The 14953-nt window shown below is 44.0% G+C and overlaps 2 protein-coding genes and 1 non-coding gene across 5 annotated transcripts; 2 read left to right on the top strand and 1 right to left on the bottom strand.

Moving 5' to 3' along the window:
- Nucleotides 1-11448, bottom strand: LOC6647888. Of its 3 annotated transcripts, none has more exons than XM_023178682.2 (4): nt 11101-11448; nt 3583-7614; nt 3391-3520; nt 1-3329 (listed from the first exon to the last, which is right to left on the bottom strand). In XM_023178682.2, the coding sequence occupies exons 2-4, from the start codon at nt 7566-7568 to the stop codon at nt 126-128; spliced, it is 7320 nt and encodes a 2439-aa protein (XP_023034450.1). In that variant the 5' UTR covers nt 7569-7614; nt 11101-11448; the 3' UTR covers nt 1-125. The 3 variants fall into 3 exon arrangements, with proteins under 3 accessions (XP_023034450.1, XP_002070528.1, XP_046869474.1); XM_002070492.4 differs by having other exon boundaries at nt 11235-11448; XM_047013518.1 differs by having other exon boundaries at nt 11309-11448.
- A 598-nt stretch (nt 11449-12046) lies between these two features.
- On the top strand, nt 12047-14862 carry LOC6647889 (protein dalmatian). The gene is made up of 3 exons (XM_002070493.4): nt 12047-12442; nt 12500-14172; nt 14426-14862. Exons 1-3 carry the CDS (start codon nt 12145-12147, stop codon nt 14672-14674), a joined length of 2220 nt encoding a protein of 739 aa, XP_002070529.4. The 5' UTR covers nt 12047-12144; the 3' UTR covers nt 14675-14862.
- Nucleotides 14199-14364, top strand: LOC111519237. The gene has a single exon (XR_002724293.1). It is a non-coding gene; the product is annotated as a small Cajal body-specific RNA PsiU1-6 (non-coding RNA).
- Nucleotides 14863-14953: the final 91 nt, after the last annotated feature.

Raw genomic sequence — 14953 nt, 5'->3', positions numbered from 1 at the left:
ACGAAAAAAAACCTTCCTTTTTTGATTCATTTTGGGTTTTTTCTTTTTGGGGGAGGGACTCAAAAACTGAATGTGTGCGCTTTTCCATTATTCCATAAAATGCATGTAAAATACAATCTCAATCTCTATTTTCGTGCGCCCACAACAGGAAGCCTGGACTTGGGATTTCCTGCAGAAGCTGGAGCTGAAGCCGCACCTGGCTCTGGTGTACTATCAAATGTAGAGCTGCGCAGCAGCGTTGGCTTTGCCCCCGTTCCGTTGAGCGTATTGGAAGAATTCGTTTTCTGTGTCCTCAGATTGGACTGGGATTGCTTCGTTTTGGCATCATCTACTCGCTTCCAGATATTGGCAATGCGACTTTGTGCTTGATTGATTCTAGCAGCTGATACAGCAGCTACACTTCCGCCATTTAAATTGGAATTGCTCCGCGATGGCGGCGTCGTTGAAGATCCTCGATTTGTGGCCGACGCGGCTGACTTGGCACTAGCAAGCCTTATGTTCGTATTAGCCCGCTGGGGGGTGACGACCCGTCGCGCTGGGACCGTACCACGCTTTGGTGAACCGGTTACTCTGGCTGTGGCCGTGCCTGTTGATGTTGTTGCTGTAGCTGTGGCTCCTGCTATCCTTTTTGTCGGCAGTTTGGACACACGATGACTGGGACTTGTGTTCACGGGAATGGGATCAACCACGGGCACTTGGCCATTCAGATTTGTGGGCTCATCTTTGACAAACGTACCTTGCCGTTCAAGACGTGGCGGTGTTGGCGGCGGAGCAGCGGTGGCCACTGTTGGAGGAGGTGTGGCTTTCTTTTTTTGCGGCGACACACGAGTTGCACCACCAACACTGGAAACCACACTGCGTTTGGCTATAGTTGGAGACAGTGTCTTCTTTTTGGGTGGAGCAGCACTGGTGGTGTTCCGTTGGCTATAGGGCGATATGTAGGCTGGTTTCTTACGACCTCTCACCAACTTTACGGCTGTAGCTGGCTCTAAAATCGTAGGCTTTGGTTTCACAGGCTCCACAACTGCAGGCAATTGTTCCAATTCCGTTTGCCGCTCTTGTCCGTGGCAGGATTCCGTCTCAGAATTCTGATCGCATTCCAAGTGTTCACCCATCATGATCTCTGTATCCTCCATTGAGCTTGGACCAATATTGATATCTGTAATGTAGGTGAATTGCTGCATCATGACGCGTATTGAAGCATCTCCATCGGCTTCTCCATTGTCGACGAGCTGACGTGGATATTCTATGACCTGTGTCTTGTATCGTTCAGAGCTTCCTCGTCGCCTACCCCCGAGGCGTGGTGAGGGTGTGGCTGCTGGTATAGAAGGAGGAGGAGCAGGAGGTTCCACCTCCACAATCTCAATTTGCAAAGTCTCGTTAATCTCGGCAGCTTCCAATTCCAACTCGTTCCTAGTGGCTATGGTGTATGTTTTGTAGCGATCCTTATCCAGGCGACGTTTCTGTTTTGGTGTTAGAGCTCGGCGATTGGGAGATGGTGTGGATCCCTGCTTGGGCGTCGACTCGGCCGAACTGAAATCATTTATTGTGGCATCCTCATCGTCCATACAACTCTGGAGCACCGTAAGAGTTTGATCGTCACAAGCGGCAGTCTCATAGTTGGAAACTGATATGGTGGTGGCCATACTACAGTCTTGCTCCCCATCAGCCACTTCCGACTGGATGCTATCCACACTAATCATTGAGTCCAGCAATTCATCCATCAGGGATGGCGGCTTAATGTTGTCCAATAGATTGCAACTGGAATTGACACTCTCAGCACTGCCGGTCAGATGTCCCAAAGCTCTTCTTGCCACCAGATTGGCGGGGAATACTTTGCGGGCAAAACGCGGTGATTTGCTTGGCAATTGCTGACGCAATGAACTTGGCTGTGAGTGTTCCTGATAGCAACTATTCAGCGACTCCATGCCCGACGGCGGACGCACATTGTCCAGATCAAGACTATTGATGCTAAAGGTTCTTTCCAGATTATCGTCTTCCGCCTGCAATTGTTGCAGATTCTCGGCCAGGGCACGCGCCTCAAAAGCAATCATAGTTGAATTGCTCATAATGGAAGAGCTGGTGCCATTGAAAAGCAGTCTCTGTGCCTCCATGCTGACGGCAGCACTCTGAACCTGCCCGCCCACATGAAAGTTAATCGAATTCGAGGTATCAGCCAGGTCGGCTTCTGTTGCATCGTCATCGTCAAGGCTTAGGGAAGCCAAGACGGGTGCCGTTTGACTGATAGTCGGAAAGGTTACATCATTGGGACAAGTTTGATCATTCCAAGTATTGGTATTGGTATTGTTGTTGTTGCTGCTGCTATTATTATTCTGACCGCGCAATTGCTCAGCCGATGTAACAAATTCCATGGTCAGTCGCTCCACGGATTTCAACATTAAATCTGGATCCTTATGCTTGTCATTGCTTGCAATGCTTGGAGCAGAATTGCAGCTAACACTGGTCGTGGCAGTGCTGTCCAACCTCACCATGGTGTCCATTATAAATGACTCATCACTGGAACGATCCGATTCAAATTCTCTATACCCAGTAGCGGTCTCGTGATCTATCGCGATCGCGTTCCCGTTCCCGTTCTCTTGATTTGGATGTGGACTTTTTGCTACGTCTGTGTCGATGACGTCGGGCGACGAAGACCTCTGCGGATTGAGATTGAGGCTGTTCGGCTTGGAGTTGGGGCGTGTGGCGTGCGCTTTCTGATCTACGTCTGGAGCTGCTGCTACTGCTGTGCTGCTGGCACTTGCTGATGTAGTAGCCGCCATTGGGTGACACGGTTCCAATGCAGCTGCAGACGTAGCCTGAACGTTTTTTGGCAAGGCATTAGAGCTCTTCTTCGAGATGCCCGTATTAATGCACTCCTGTAATAGTTTCTCATCCTTGCGCTCGCGATCCCTATGATGGTGATGATGATGATGATGATGTCGTTGTCGTTTACTTTGACCACCACCACCAACAGTTGCTGCGGGTAATTGTACTGGCAACGAGTCAAACTGCTTGAGATTAGGGAGCACATGATGATGCTGCTGTTGCTGCTGCTGCTGATGCGCTGCTGGCTCCTTAGTCTTGTACATGCCCTTGAGAATGCACAGTTCAAAGAGAGACTTTGACTGATTATCGTTTGAGTCACTGGAGTCCACAGAGCTGTAGGATTCCTGCTGATGCTTGCGTGCAGTCATGGCCGAGTTCAGAGAGGACGCAGAGGTGGCGGCATTAATGGCTATCGGCTGCGATGAAGTAAGCGAGCTGGAACGCTTGCTATTCGAGCTGAAGCCAAGATTCGATTTTGGTCTATTGCAGCCAGCGGCAATAGCCTGTAAAACAGAAAATGAAACTTCTAGCTTGGCATAATAGTTTGGGAAATTATTTACTCACCTGACTCAGCAAATTGGTATCATCCTCCGAGTCAATGGATAGGGAACTCAACGAATCATCTTGCCAGTGTGGTGGCCTTTGAACTTGCTCCTCCTTAAAAGGTGTTGCCTTTGTCGCCCCGGCTGCAGGACTGGAAATGAAGTAATTGTTTAGTAATTAAGCTTAATGTTTCAATATTCTTTTAATAATTACTCAATTGAAGCAGTTGTTGCCTCTTCCAATTGCACGGCGGGGCCAACTAGACTCGAACCGACTGTCAGATTGGATAGGCCAGAGGCAACAGAAAAATTGCAGGGGCTATCCTCCACCAAATACTTGCTCATCTCATCGCGAGAGGGCAAGAAGCCCGGCAAGACATTGCCACCGCGTCTCATCATGGCAATGGGATCTTCCGGCTGCTTTGTAATGGGGGGTGGTGCCACCTTCTGCAGCATGCCATCGCGTATACACTGCTCAAGGAGATGTCCTCCAGCCACACAATCCGAGGCATTGGACGAGACATCATCCGATAAATTGAGAGAACTTCTGGCAGCTTGATTGCCACCAACAGCAGCTAGGGCATCCTTCATCTCAGTCGAATTGATGGAAATGGCCGAGAGATTTGTATTACTGCCCACCTTTGATAGCTGGGCGGGAGTATCCTCTGTGCAATAGTTGCGTGTGGTTTCCTCTCTACTTGCAGATTGGGGCTCTGCAGTGGTCGGTTTCCTTTGCATACCCATATTGATGCAATTGGCCAGCAGCATTTCATCCTCCTCGCCAGGCATTGTCTCTGGTTCATCGTCCACAATACTGAGATTACTTAGGCTAGTGGCTGTGGAGAATTGTGCTGGGGTATGCTCCACATTGAAGCTACTCAAGTCATCCTCAAATACACTACGCAGGGGACGCACTGACGGATTGGCCGGCGACTGCTGCTGCTGATTACTGCACTCAGACTTTGTAGCTAATCCGGCTGCAGTTGCCGAATTCTCACTATTTCGTCGCGGCGATTGTGGCATACTCTGTGTGGGTGAGTCGGGCAACTCAGAGGGCGATATGACGCCACTAGCCAGACGGCTAAAATCACTAACCACTGAGCTCTTATCATCACAATTGGCCACGTCGCCATCTACATCCACTTCATGGACCAGTGAATCCATGGAACTGCGCCGAGAAAACATCAACGGGGTTTCCAGTGCCGAATTGGCCTGCAAGACAGATGTTCCAACGAGGGGAGGTTTAACCAGCTGCGGCGAATCAATCGTCACCGCTGCCGCCGCCTCCTCTTCCTCGTCTAGTTTCCCGGGTTTCGACTTCATCTCTGTGCCCATAGCTGCTGCTTTGCCTGCTTCATCCAGGCTACTAAGCGAATCGTACCGACTGAAGTAACCTGGAGTGCCTTCCTCGCAGTAATTGATGGGCTTTTCGGGTGTATACGAGCCCGATCCGCATTGCGATTGTTTTGTTGGCTTCTTTGCGGAGGCTACCGTGGTAGTGGTGCTGCTGGTGCCCACCAAGGGTGTCGCCTCCGTCGGTTTCACCTCCTCTGCAGCGGGGGCATCTAAGTCTGGCTTTACGGCTAATCGAAGATCCGTCACAGAGGCCGCATTTGAGATCACATAAGGTGTATCCTCTGTCTGATAGCATTTCACACTGTCGTCCAATATTAAAAGAATTTCGGCTTTAGCCGGTTCTTGGACAGCTGCATCATCAGTTCCAGCGGTAGCCGCCAATTCGATTTGATTCTCAGCATATCGCAGACTAAAGTCTGTCGGCTGATCCAGATCGGTTTCCTGATATGATGTTGATGTTGATGCTTTGCCATGACTTTCGTTGTACTTGACCGAGTAATCAATGGGTTGCTCCTCGGTGGCCTCCGAGTCCTCAAATGTAGATATTTTAGCTGGAGCCTTTCGTTGAGTGTCCGAGGCGGAGGCGGAACGCATCAGATGTTCATAGGCTGAATCGGATTTTGCCGAGTACACAGAATCACGACTTTCACTCTTGGTCAACATGGCGGACCGAGTCAGACGGGGCACAGCAGCCGCAACATGACGACGTGCAGCAGAACTGACCGAAGAGCTGGAGGATCGTTCCTTGGTGCTGGGTTTGCCACCTGTATCCAAATTGTCACAAGTCTCGGCATGCCTTTCGCCCAATTCCTGCTGCAGAGCTTTCTGCTTGCGAGCCTCTAGAGTGGGCAACTGTTTCAATCCCATGGATCGGGCAATGGGATCGAGTTGGTGTTGATTTTGGACGGCAGGCCGAAAGTTCAGTAGATTCTTCAATGCCGACGAACTGCCCTCTGAGATCATTGCATGCTTGGAGTGTATCAACGATCGCAACATGGGCACTGCCCCATTGTCCCAAAGGAATTTCTGGTCCTCTGGACAGCGTGCCGATAGATTCCACAGAGTTCCACAGGAATTGCTTACCACCGTAAGACTCTCCGACTTCAGTTGCTGCAACAGGATGGCCAAGCAATTGTGTTCTCGTAGAATTTTGCGATAGGGTTCACATACAGCAATGTGGCTGGAGACGTTTCGGAGGATTCCACCGGCATTCTCAATGATTTTCAGTGTCTTGCTCGGTCCCTCGTAGCTTAACATGCCCACCAGAAAGGAGAGAGCTCCATCCACCGCACAAAACTCTGCTTTATTAGTACTGCAATGAGCCGAGAGATTCCACAAAGCCGACAGAATGGCCTTCAGTGTGTTCTCACTCTTATTTCGCATGGCCGCCAAGGCGAGAGCTGTTACCGTTCCAATCTCATTGAGAACTGCCTTCATGTTGCTATCAGCCCGCCAGGAGAGATTCCGGAGTACACTTGCTGTCACCTGCAACAAGTCATCAGGGGCCGAGTCCAGCTGGGCCACCAGCGCCTCCATAAATTGCTTTTGAGAACACAGCAGCGCCTTGTTGTTCTCGTCGCCGAAGGTTAGATTAGTCAGGGCCATTAGGGCGTAACGACGCAAGGAGTTGCAACACTGATCCTCCGGCTTGGGTCCATGCACAGCGTGATCCAAATGCACCAGATTGGGAATGGCATGCAGAGCCCCCAGATCGCACATGGCATGCCGATGTTCCTCATCAAAGCTGACCTTCATCAGGGACGAAATTGCCGCCAATGGATGCCGATCCGAATCATCGGCAATGGCCTCGCCACCGCTCTGAAGTAGAGTTTTTAGAAAGCTGCAGTAATCCATGATTTGATCGAGTAGACGCAGAACTTTGGCCTCACGTCGACCGGCCTTCTCATCGGGATGACTGTGCACAACATTGTGAAGGGCAAGGCTAGCGCATTTGCGGACCTCCTGCTCATTGTCCGGAGCGTGCATCATTTGGACCAGAAGCGGCATACAACCCGAGCGACGCAATGTGGCACAACTTTGGCCATTTGCCGACAGCTCTAGGAACTTCTTGGACATCTCCAGAGGGTCATTGGATCCCAACATGGACAGCAACGAATATACACACTCCACTTTGGATCCGAGCGTGGCATCGACAGCCGCCGAGCTTGCTGCCCCATAACGCTCATCAAAACTCATCGTCCAGGCGGCTCCTTTGGGCAATCGTGATGCACTTCCATTCGGATTGTCACCACTTGTGTCTAGAAAACGGGAGAGAGTGTACGATGGCTCCTTGCTACGCGATACTCGACTTGAACAGGCTGGTGAGCCTCCACCAGGATTCCTTGCTGGCAGCTCTTCCAATTGTTGTTGCTGGGCCGATTTCCGCTCGAAATTCCTATCCAAACTGCGATGTTCCCGCATTTCGCGTAACTCCTGCGCCAGCATATAGTCCGGCGGAATGGGATTCTCATCTAGAAAATGTTTGGCTGCCGATTTCTTGCCACCGCCGACTCCAACAGGAGTCTGACTAAAATGCAACGTATTATCATCCTGGGTAAACTCTTTCTTCGTATACCCACTAGCCGCAAGCTCATAGTCACTTATCTCGCCATCCCGCTCATATTTCTTATCCATTTTCAACTGCTCACCGGCAGCGGCTCCAAAGCTGCCATCATCATATTCGGGTGGCGGCACTGCATCATAGTCCAAGAAATGCGGCTTCCGTTCGGGCACTGCATCCACATCGACATCAACGTCGTCGATGCTAATGCCCGATAGGCCCGTAACCAGAGCATGGTCAACCACGTCCTCCTCTAGATCAGGTGTTAATGATGGCTCCAACATTGTTTTTTAATTAATTATCCAAGCACAGTCTGACAAAGTCCATGGCCTGCAACGACAGAACAGCGAGACATTTTCTTATTATAAATTTTATCTCAGCTACTCCAAGCCTCTTGTATTTAAATCTATCATGTAATTTATAAAATTCAACTCAAACGATGCGCCTCAATTTATTCCTTGACTTAACTACCAGAATATCTTGAATCAATGAACGGATTTGAGAAGGATTTATGAACATTATAGGGCCATTTCGAAGACTTACTAGACTTTATTTGCAAGATCTATACATATTTCGAGTGTGGTCCAGACACCCTAGACTCCCCCTCTGTATCCGTCTATGCTCCAATCTCAAATTACAAGAAACACAAATGAAGGGGAATAATATTAACAACTTGACTTGAAAATTATGAAATTAAATAAAAGAGGCAAAAAGAAACCTACGAGGGAAAAACACAAAAGAAGGGTAATCTAAAATACTTAGATTAATGGAGAGACCAACTGAAATTGCTTTAAAATTAACAAGATTTGTAGAGTGATTTAGAAATTAAGTACTTTAATAGGGAAAAGTACTTTGTTTAACCACCTTCTTCTCCGTGGAATTATCTTTCATTTATTCGTCTTTAAAAGGGCATTTGCCCCTTTTTAAATGCAATAACAAATCGATTAATAACAATCTTAAATCCAATATTTCTCGTTTAACCAACTAATCACACTAATTTGACGTTTTATGCCTGATGATGATTAGTGATTAGTCTTCTTATATTGATGATCAAGTTATTACGCCTCATATATGTACATATAGACTGTGTATGTTGTTGTTGAGTTTATAATTATGGCAATAAGACAATCATTATTATGATTATTCACAGCAGACGCTATTCCTCTTAGTTGCTTTGCTACTGGCTGCTGATGCACTGCATCCATCCATCATTTAGAAAGTTAGCGGCTCCGCGTTGTCTTTGACGGAATTTCCAGTGCATGAAATACAAACAACAAAAGATACATACATAGAGGAGATGCGTTTTTTACTTCTTCTTCTTCTTCTCCTTCTTTTGTTGTTGTTGCCGTTGAATTATGTGCAAATGCAATTTGGGGCTGCAGCAGCTGAATATGTTTTCTTATTACAGCGGCGCATGCGCCGTAAAATTGAGCATAAATAACTACATACGATATACATATAAGTATGTATGTATGTATATCTAAGCCTGAATGTGAACCGTAAGAGTCTGGGTCGAAGACGTGTCCCAGTTCTTCTACTTATACAAGTCAAAAATGTTGTTCAAGCTCTAATTGGCAAATTAATCAACAATATACATTAACCATTAAAAACGAAAAATAAAATAAAAGAAAAACTGGAAAACCACAATTTGACTAGATGCAAATCAAAAAATCGGTTGTGTAATAACGGAAATGCATGATCAAATAGTTTTGGCATGGTCGAATCATTTATGTTTGTATGTATCTACATATGAGCAATCGAATGTTTGCTTGGGCCTTAAAAATAATTAATTTTTATACCCTTTGTTCATAAAATAAAAGTATATACTATAGTATAACCTTTTAATTTCTTTTTGTAACCCATAAAGTCGTAGATTAAGCATCAGTAATGCTTATCAACATTCAATTCTTTCAGTAAAAACATCTATTAACAAGTTTAAACTTTCTGGCGAGATATTCTTTACAATATATTTTACTTTACTTTTACCTTGTAACCATTTATCTTCTTTTATATAAAAAATAAATAATAAATAATAATATTGCTTGTTAAATTAAATGTCAGAATTGTTAAGAGATTGAACTTGAACCCAAGTAAAATAGTTCACATAAAAACAAGAATAGGTAGTAATCACATTTGGTGCAAAGTCCGGAATCTGTGGAGTAAAAGTACGATTTAAACTAACTCCAGACTAACTCCTCATAAGGAGTTATGAAGATTTTACCGAAAATAGCTTCATTTAGGTTTATGATCATAAAAATCAAGTTTGCTATTAGCGGATTTGTGCATTTGAGATTGAAATTATTATTTGAAGGTTTCTGCTTCATTTCGACCAAGAGGAGATTAATTAAACTTATGTCGTACAATTACAAGGTATCTGTAAGCCGGTTTTGCAAGTATTGTTTTATATTAAACACTCTCTATTTATTTAGTTGGTTAACCACGTTATGTCGTATCAGCTGGACTGATAAGGCCAGCCCTGTGATTATTCTTCTATATGGAATGCTTAGATCAACAGAGTAACAGAAGTTGGCCTTTGATGAATCAACTGGCGGTTCATCAATTAAACACATACATATGTATGTATGGTATTTACACATACATATGTTTTTATATACATTTGCTGGCAAGTAGCACAAAGAATGCGAAATATATGCGTCATTTGTCTAGTCACTAGCTGCTTCTCCTATTGTAACAGCCCCGCCTTCCTCCTGGGTACCTCCTCGTGTCATTAACCCATGGATATTAGCAAAAGGAAACATTTGGCACAGTGTAACATTTTAAATTCAAATTATATGCAAAACTTTTGCTTTGCCATAGAAAGTTAATTTAAGGTTTAGAAAGTTTTTCCTCCCTAAAAAACTAAAAAGTTTTGTTCTAAAAACTATAAGCAAAATAATAAATACCTTGAGAAATTTTCATTTTTAAACATTTGTGGGGTTCTAAAATGGAATGTGAATCACTGTGCAGCAAGTGCTTTTAGGATGGCACACATTTCGCATACCGAAAACCCAAAACGCCAGAACTATCAACGCGACATGGTGTAGGAGGAGAGGGGTAGAAGGTGGTGGCAAAGACAAAGACAGAGAGGGGTTACGGCATAGGCATAAAATAGCAAAAACAACAACAACAACAATACGGGGGAGAAAGAGGAAATATGTATGCGCAAAAAATAAATAATAAAAGTACACACAGAAATGGTCAAATGAATGTTTCTAATTTTTGCATGTGTGTGTGTTTGACGAAAGTTGCGCATGTTGTTGTTGTTGTTATTGCTGTTTCTGTTGTTTTAATGTCTTTGCGGCACAACGGAGATGGAGATCATGATTATGTAAATTGTAGAAAAGTAAAAGGGAAACTAAATACTAACGACTTTATTTCAGTTTCAGTTGTGTGTATAAAAACCCATAGACCATGCATAAAATATAAATATGCGTACATACAAGTGTGCAACTGAAATACAATGATTAATTATGTTAAAACAAAAGGCAGCCAAAACAACAAAAAAGAAAGAAAGAAAGACAGAGATAGAGAGATTTACTAAATTCAAGCACTTATCACTTAGGCGGGCCAACACATTCACTTTACAACAAAAGAAAAACACCCAATGATAAAGGAGTCTCACACACACACACACACGCAACTTCTTCCCAAAACACACGCAATCGCACTCCCACACACACACACACACATATTTACGTATCAGTATTGAATTTTATTGATTTTTCCTGTAAAAGGAATGCGCACCAAAACTCACACAGAATATCTTCTGATGATGTCTCATCAGAATTATCAATTAAAAATCATAAATGTCTCTACCTTAAATAGACATTGCTATATTCAGTTGTTTGCTTCTTTTATGTTTTACTTGTCCCCCAAACAACTAGAATTAAGAAGATTCTAATCGGAATAGACTCCCACACAGAGGTAGAGGCAGGTTTTTCATTTACTACCTCTCTTAGTAGCGAGGAATGATGATACTTTTTTGACAAGCAGCAGCTGAGGCCTTTGCTTCTAATTTGCGTACATTTCACTGTTTATCACTGCTGGTATTTGCTTTTAGATATTGCATTTATTTTTAATTATTACACATAATTTTCAGATAAACAATATTTTAGCTTATTTTTTTCGTTCACCGACCGCAGAACCGCTCGCCAAGAAAACAAAAACAACAATAAACAGTGTTGCCAAATTAGCTTTTTTCCCGTCAAATGTGACTCAAACTCGAACCACCGAACTCCTTGCAACCACGTCGAACTCGAGTCATGCAACAAAAGAGTCGAACTTCGAACCGATGAGGCGAACCGCAACAGATGAGCCGAACCGCAACAGATGAGCCCAACTCCAACTTTACTCACGAACTTCGAACGTAAACACAACATTACTCACGAACTCGAACATGTTCGCGCGTTTACTCAAATGTTCGAGCGGTTTACTCACGCGGTTTAAATCGCGTGAGTAAACGCTAGCGTTTTCGACACTTTCTAGTCCTGGCTAGTGTGACCTTAATTGCCGACAAACAGTGTTTGCAGATGGTGCTGGTTAATTTTCATTTTGAAGGGATTTCCCACTTTGATTTGATGTAAAGGAGTAAGAAGTTGGAATATGTATTGGCACGAAAATACAACCGTCAGTGGCGCCCTCTATTTACATTTCGATACCAACGGTCACACTCCGATGCAGTGGCGCCATCTACTCATGTGAAATAAACATGGTCACCTTATTTATCGACATATGGAAAGTTATCGACCCGAGTTTGGTCACCACTAACTATAAAATTATCGGCATTATTTGGCTTGTATTTTTGTTGAGTTTTCGCGCTGTCTATAAATTCATAAAATTGTATTAATAAAAGAAAAAATAATGGTTAAAGAAAAGCGAAATGCTACCAAATTGCGCTCCCATTTTGAAATAACGAGTAAATATCCAAAAAGGCGTCAAAGGGAGAAGGAAAAAATTGACCCCATACCAGCAACAACAACAACAACTGCGTCTCCGGTAACCAACCAAATGAAGTCTATAAAGAAATGCGTTGTGAAAATAAAACGCCTTAAAAATCTTCCGAAATCACATACAAATAATCACATTGATGCTTCGAATTTGGGTGATGCTATGTTCGATCCTGATCTGGTACGGAACTCCACCATGGTGTTTCAGCCAAGTAAGACTTCTAATGATTTAAAAAAAACATTAAAATTTAATCAAATTTAATTTCTAGCGCCTTGCAAAGTACGCCTCAAACGTACAACATTAACAAAGACAAAGACTCCGACAGCAGAAGCTAAAGAGCAACAAACTAGCCGGGAGCCTAGATTTTTCCATAGAGATCAGCCACCGACTCGAACAAGATCTTCAGTGACTCGTAATGTCTATGAGTTTCTTTCCGAATCTCAAATCGAGGACCCTCAGGAACACAAAGATCCAGCTGAGGACATAATTAAGAAAATGGTCAACGATGGCAGAGCGTGTATAATGACGCGTACTCGGAAGGCAGGACAATTTCGAGCTAAGCCTGTTAAAAGGAAAGTGCGAGCTGTGGGCAAAAGGAGAGTATGTTCCTTGGAAGATGCCCGCCCTGAAAAACGACAACCGGCCATGTCGCCCATCTTCGAACTTGACGCTTATTCCAATGAGCAACAAACGCCGTCGCCACCAATTTTACACAAAGTACCTCGAATAATGTCGCCCATCTACGAACTTGAAGACGATTCCGATGATCAAGAAACATTCCCGCCGCCCATCACACCAATTGTTCAAAAGGCGCCTCAGGCCATGTCACCCATCTACGAACTGGATGCTAATTCCAGTGAGGAAGATGAACCGAATCCTATTCAAGTCTTGGCCCAAGTGCATGTTCCTAGCCCAGAAACTCATAAATCTGTGACAGAGCCCTCAGCCTATAGCCATCTAGCGCGTTCGGTTATATTGAATCAAACTCAAAATCATAATAATTTGACCTCCCCATCAAAAAGGCGACACCAATTGGACTTGGTGCGACAATTTATAAGCACTCCCATTAATGGCAAAAATGGAAAAGCAGTGACTACTACAATTTCACCAATTCCCACACAGACTGCGGGCAAAGTTGTTAGTCCAGCCGGAGGAGGAGGTTCTTCGCCTTGGCGGGTTTCCCAGGAGTCGTCGCTGCCAAATACATTTAGATTTGGATTAAATACATCATATTTGCCTTCATTCTCCAGTGACCATCAACCGAAACGGCATGTATACATACCAGATGAGAACTGCCAAAGGGCTCCATCTTCCGATTGTTCAACACAGGAAGAGATAAGAAACAACTCGAATGGAGAAAATATGCCACCAGTGGCTACTCCCGCAGGCAATGAAAACATGGAAAACCTAGTGCATTTGCCAAATCCCAGGAGGACATTACAAAATCGCATGCCACTCAAAGACATCAACATATTGGAGGTTGTCCATCTGCCCCCATGGAAAAAGAATCCACTGGGTCAGGCCACGCCCTTAAAAGATGAATCAGCCCTTAGAGATGCAATATCACCAATTACTCAAAGATCCAGTTCTGATCACAGTCGTCGCGAAAGCCGTAATCTCTTTGGTTTTGAAGAGTTTCTTGATCCCAATGAGCATTCCCAACATGAAGTGCAGGCCACAGCTTTAAGTCAGGATCAAACACTCAATGACAAGCTCCAGCGAATGAAGAGACTACGTCCGGTTGACCGGGATTTTCCACAGGTCGCTTCAACACCTTTGCGTTACGGGTATGATAATCAACTACAACAGCGTAGCATAAGACAGATGCTATGCTCCACGATGATTGCACCAGTATTCCAACCACCTTCACGAAATGTAGATGATTCGGTAGGATTGTTTTCGGAGACGCAACTCGAACCGGAAGTATCATTTGACCACAAGGTAAACCACAAACAGGATTATCAATATTTGCATCTGTTTATCGTCGACATTGCCCACAAACATCAATGTCGAGGTTACATCTTTGGTGCTAGATTAATTTTAAATCGGAAACATGTTATTTGTTTTGATTGAGCTAACAGGGCCGCAAAGATTAGAGTTCATCTTTGTACGGTAGTAAGCCGCTCACACAAAAACTAAAAAAACTACCAAATTGTTTCGTTATCTAACCCTTTAAATTATATTTTCCCCATAGAAACCGAGAAGAACCTACCTTCAGGAGCGACCCAAACGCAAACGAAAGCAACGCGTTAAAGTTGTATTCATTGACACCGATTCTTCCGACAACGACGATGACGAGGAGGACTCGCTTGAATCTCCACAGAAAGCAGCTAAGAAACGATGTCGCAAAGATGCCGAGCATGAGGCCAATCTAAGGGAATTTGTTACCAGTTTTAACAAGCAATGCGAGGAAGTGGAAAAGTTTCCAGTGATTATTGAATAAGAATTGATTTTTTTCATTTTTTTTTTTTGTTCGAAGAGCAAAGACAGAATTATTCTTCTTTGTTTTCAACGGAATAGATAGAAAAATGTATCTTTTCTGTATGTCTAAAGCATTTCGAAAAAGAGAATCGCATTTCGCTCATTTCCCAAATGCTTCCCCATCAAATTTAGAAATTATAGAAATGTTTTTTGAAATAAATAATTTATTAAAATAAATTTGTTGCTAACTTAAACTATTATTTTGCTTATTAAGTTAAAGGAGCGTTTAATCGTAAATAAC

The sequence above is a fragment of the Drosophila willistoni genome, chromosome 3R (genome assembly GCF_018902025.1).
Source record: "Drosophila willistoni isolate 14030-0811.24 chromosome 3R, UCI_dwil_1.1, whole genome shotgun sequence".
NCBI lineage: Eukaryota > Metazoa > Arthropoda > Insecta > Diptera > Drosophilidae > Drosophila > Drosophila willistoni.
Note: the sequence above shows the minus strand (reverse complement) of the source record. Positions and strands in the feature narration are given on the sequence as shown.